The following is a 3685-nucleotide window of genomic DNA, read 5'->3' as shown; positions in this document are numbered from 1 at the left end:
AATAATAATAATAATAATAATAATAATAATTTCAGGGTTTGAATCTACTTTTGTGGTAAACCTGGCTGTAGAAATCATAAAGACTTTTTGATATGAAAGAACAAAGTTAAAATTTCGAGGGGAAAAAAGTTCAACATTATTAACAGGGGCACTGTTTAGTGTCCCTGCAGTAATTATTTTTAAGACAAGCTCAAAGTGTTAGTGCAGCAAAAAAAAAACCTAACTTGCTAAATGTTTCCTGACAAAACAAATAAGGATCATTGAACAGTTTCCGACATGAGGGCGGATATAACACAAATCTGTCAAATGTCATATTTTTCATAAGAGGTGTTGCAATACATTTAATTCCTCTTGCTGTAACACCTATTTGTCAGGGCGCATTGAAGAGACCACAACTCTGCCTTGTCACATAAATTTCCTGTCACTTGCTACCCTCATCTCAGTTCTCACAGAAGAAAAGAAGCTAGAGGACCTTTATTCAGTGTGGTTTTAGCAAAATACAGATGTGGTAGTTTTACTGTAAATAGCATAATGAAGGAGTTTTATGCATCAGTTTTTGGCTGCATTTTGGTTTTGGGTCTGCCTCTCAATGCTGTGTCCCTGTGGATTCTGCTCTGCTACCACGGCTTGAAGTCGCCTAATGCAGTCTTCATGATCAACCTGGCAATCTCAGACCTTATGCTTGCCATCACCTTGCCTCTGAGGATCTACTTTTACGCAACAGGAACATGGCCATTGGATAAAATGAGTTGTGTTTTTATCACAATGCTGTTTCGCAACAACATCCGCTCCAGCTCCATCTTCATCACGTTCATCAGTGTGGACCGGCTGCTGGCTGTGGTTTTTCCGCTAAGGTCACGGCACATACGAACTCCATCTAACGCTGTAAAAGGAGCTGCTTTCGCTTGGCTCTGTGTTGTGTTGATGAATATCCCAGAGGGCGTCAGTTTTTCAAGATATTTGAACAGTAAGAATGAATCGACTTGTTTTGAATCTGTTTACTCTGGTGATTCAAAAAAGCCTTCACCCATTGGCTATATTCAGGCCACGCTAATCCTCGTCATGCTGGCTGTCAACATTGGATGCACTGCCAAGGTATTTTGGACCCTTTGCCATCAACTCAGTGACTCTATGAACGTGAACAGCAAGATGAAGGTGATGGTGCTTTTTGCTCTGAACTTGGTCATGTTTATCATATGCTTTGCGCCCGTGTCAGTCATCCCATTAATACAACTTACTAATTCTGATATCACACCTGTGGTATGTCTCGCTACTGTGAACTGCTGCTTGGATCCACTGTGTTATTACTTCTCCCTTGATGCCTTCTGGAAGAAAAGTGAGCAAGATGACGTGAAAATTGAAATTAGGACACATGAAACGGAGTGAGGTTCATCATGCTTTACCTTTTTTGTTGTTTTTGCTGAGTGTTTGTTGGGACTATTTGTTTCCTTTTATATAACCTTTTGTTTTGTTTTTTCCTCTCTGAAAGTAGGACCCAAATAGAGCTGCGCTTTTAGAGGTGTGTTTTATGTTATAGCAGCAGAGCCGTAATGTAGCTTTCTTAGATGATGTCAGATTTAAGCCAGTCTGCAAAACCATTACAGAACTTGTAGTTTCCTTCCAGTCGGTTTTTGTTTTGGTTTGTAAATCAATGTCTAGACTCTCAAAGCTCACCAGCTTTTGAGAGGCTAGACCCGTTTTAATAATAACTCAGAATTCATGAAAATTACACTGGTCAAATGTTTACCAATATAGACAATTCAAATACCAAATACATTTTATGGACATAGCCAGAACCAAAGCACAATTAACACAGATATAGCAGCATGTCAAAATGTAAACTTGACAAAGCAGCCACAACAAGCAAGCATGTCTTTATTACTGCTGTTTGAAAAATACCTATTATTTTTGAGAATAAAAAAAACTACTTTGAGTAATGTTTGAAATGATCCAGTTTGGGCTGTGTTTAATACTTACCCAATTATTAAATGTATATATTCAGAAACTAGAAGGTGTTAGCTTTCAAATAATGTATCACACGTGTAATTTGGGCTTACAGTTCCAAAGTTATTTGCTTTTCCTTTTGGGTATGCAAAATAGGTGAGAATTTCCCAAAATGAGGTGGATGTGACATGAAAATGAAAATAAGACCTAAACAACCAGTTAAATAAACCACTCTTTCTACAAAGAAAATGACATTATTACAGATTAACATGATGTCAGTAGCAGATGGTAAAGTTTTGAATGACATAAATGTGCTACCAGTCTCAACTCAGTTGTTCTTCTCTTGATCATCTTACCAGACCTTCACTCTAGTTCAGTCTTAATCCCACAAAAACCCCACATAAACCAACAGAGCAAAACTGACACAGATATTTTATTTTCTGCAAAATGCAGCTTGATTCTTTGATTAGGTTGAGTCCCATTAGATTTAAGAAATGAGTGTAATGCCAGAACCACCCTCTAGATTAAGGGGCAACAGTGTATGCCCACCCACAGCAGACTGTAAGAATACTTTATTTATTTTTTTATTTTTTTACAGATTTGAAACAATCCAAAACAAATGGTTACAAGCTTAGCAGAATGCACCACTGAATCTCGGAACAAATGTTGGTTAGTTGGTTTCAACACGGTGAGTGAAAACAGAAAAATAACAACCGCACTTGCTGCAAACCATCAAGTAAAGGAAAGTAAAGTAAAGTTCCAGCTAAAATCTGTTGCAATCAGATGCAAGAAAGAAGCTTTAGAGAGTCTAAGAATGATAAAATAAGGGTAGATTAAATATTATTCATAGGTGGGTCCATGCATATCCTTCTGAGAAAGAGGTGGCCCCGATAAGCTGTAGGAAAGCTAACGGATACGAAGCTGATCGTTTGGAAAATGTTCTGCTGAGAAACGTTTAATCCCATTACCTGAAAGATTACTTTGACAGATTCAATCAGCATAAATGTTAAAGGTTTAGCAAGTACACTGCTTTATAGAAACAGCATTTTATTACATTAACGCGCAGCCTACTATGTATATACTGTGTATATGACTATAGATCCTGTATTCTGTATATATATATATATATAATGGTCTGCACCATCAACACCAAATCAAATTCCTTGTAAGGGCAAACCTACTTAGCAATAAACCTGATCCTGCTTCTGATTATGGCCTAATCACAAACAATAGAATTAAGGTCTGTCACATTGGACACCATATTCTTCATATAATCAACACAAAAAAAGGGATTTTTTAGTCGCAGCAGATTTTTTTTTTTTTTTTTTGCAGGATTCATGCTGGATGCCTCCTTGCTAATACTAATATCATGCTAAGAAGGTGTATATTATGGGCTTAGAAAAGGGACTAGATAACCTGTAAAAATACATCATCATTAGTCCCCACAGAATACATCAGGATGGTACTGTTGTTTTATGGGGCCAAAAAAAATACATATAGGTTGGAAAATCAAACCCCCATAAAAGTCCTTCACTAACTCAATATAAGAATGACAGATCAAAACACCATACTGCTCCTCCTTAGAACAAAGTACGGTAGAGTTGGGACAGATGCAGAATTGTTAATATAATCAATAGGCATTGAACTAGACAGATGAGAATCCTACAGCAAATGCTCAGTTACCTCGTCCCTGTTCCTATAAGAGAGCAGACTCATTCCATAATTACTTCAGGGAGAACTG

General features: G+C 37.3%; 1 protein-coding gene across 1 annotated transcript; it reads left to right on the top strand.

Annotated features, from left to right (window-relative positions):
* The first annotated feature begins 483 nt into the window (after nucleotides 1-483).
* Nucleotides 484-1781, top strand: LOC107100063 (lysophosphatidic acid receptor 6-like). Its single transcript, XM_015398419.1, has one exon. The coding sequence runs from the start codon at nucleotides 532-534 to the stop codon at nucleotides 1384-1386; it is 855 nt and encodes a 284-aa protein (XP_015253905.1). The 5' UTR covers nucleotides 484-531; the 3' UTR covers nucleotides 1387-1781.
* The last annotated feature ends 1904 nt before the right edge of the window (nucleotides 1782-3685 follow it).

This window comes from Cyprinodon variegatus, unplaced genomic scaffold (genome assembly GCF_000732505.1).
Source record: "Cyprinodon variegatus isolate N-32 unplaced genomic scaffold, C_variegatus-1.0 Scaffold933, whole genome shotgun sequence".
In the NCBI taxonomy this organism is placed as follows: domain Eukaryota; kingdom Metazoa; phylum Chordata; class Actinopteri; order Cyprinodontiformes; family Cyprinodontidae; genus Cyprinodon; species Cyprinodon variegatus.
Note: the sequence above shows the minus strand (reverse complement) of the source record. Positions and strands in the feature narration are given on the sequence as shown.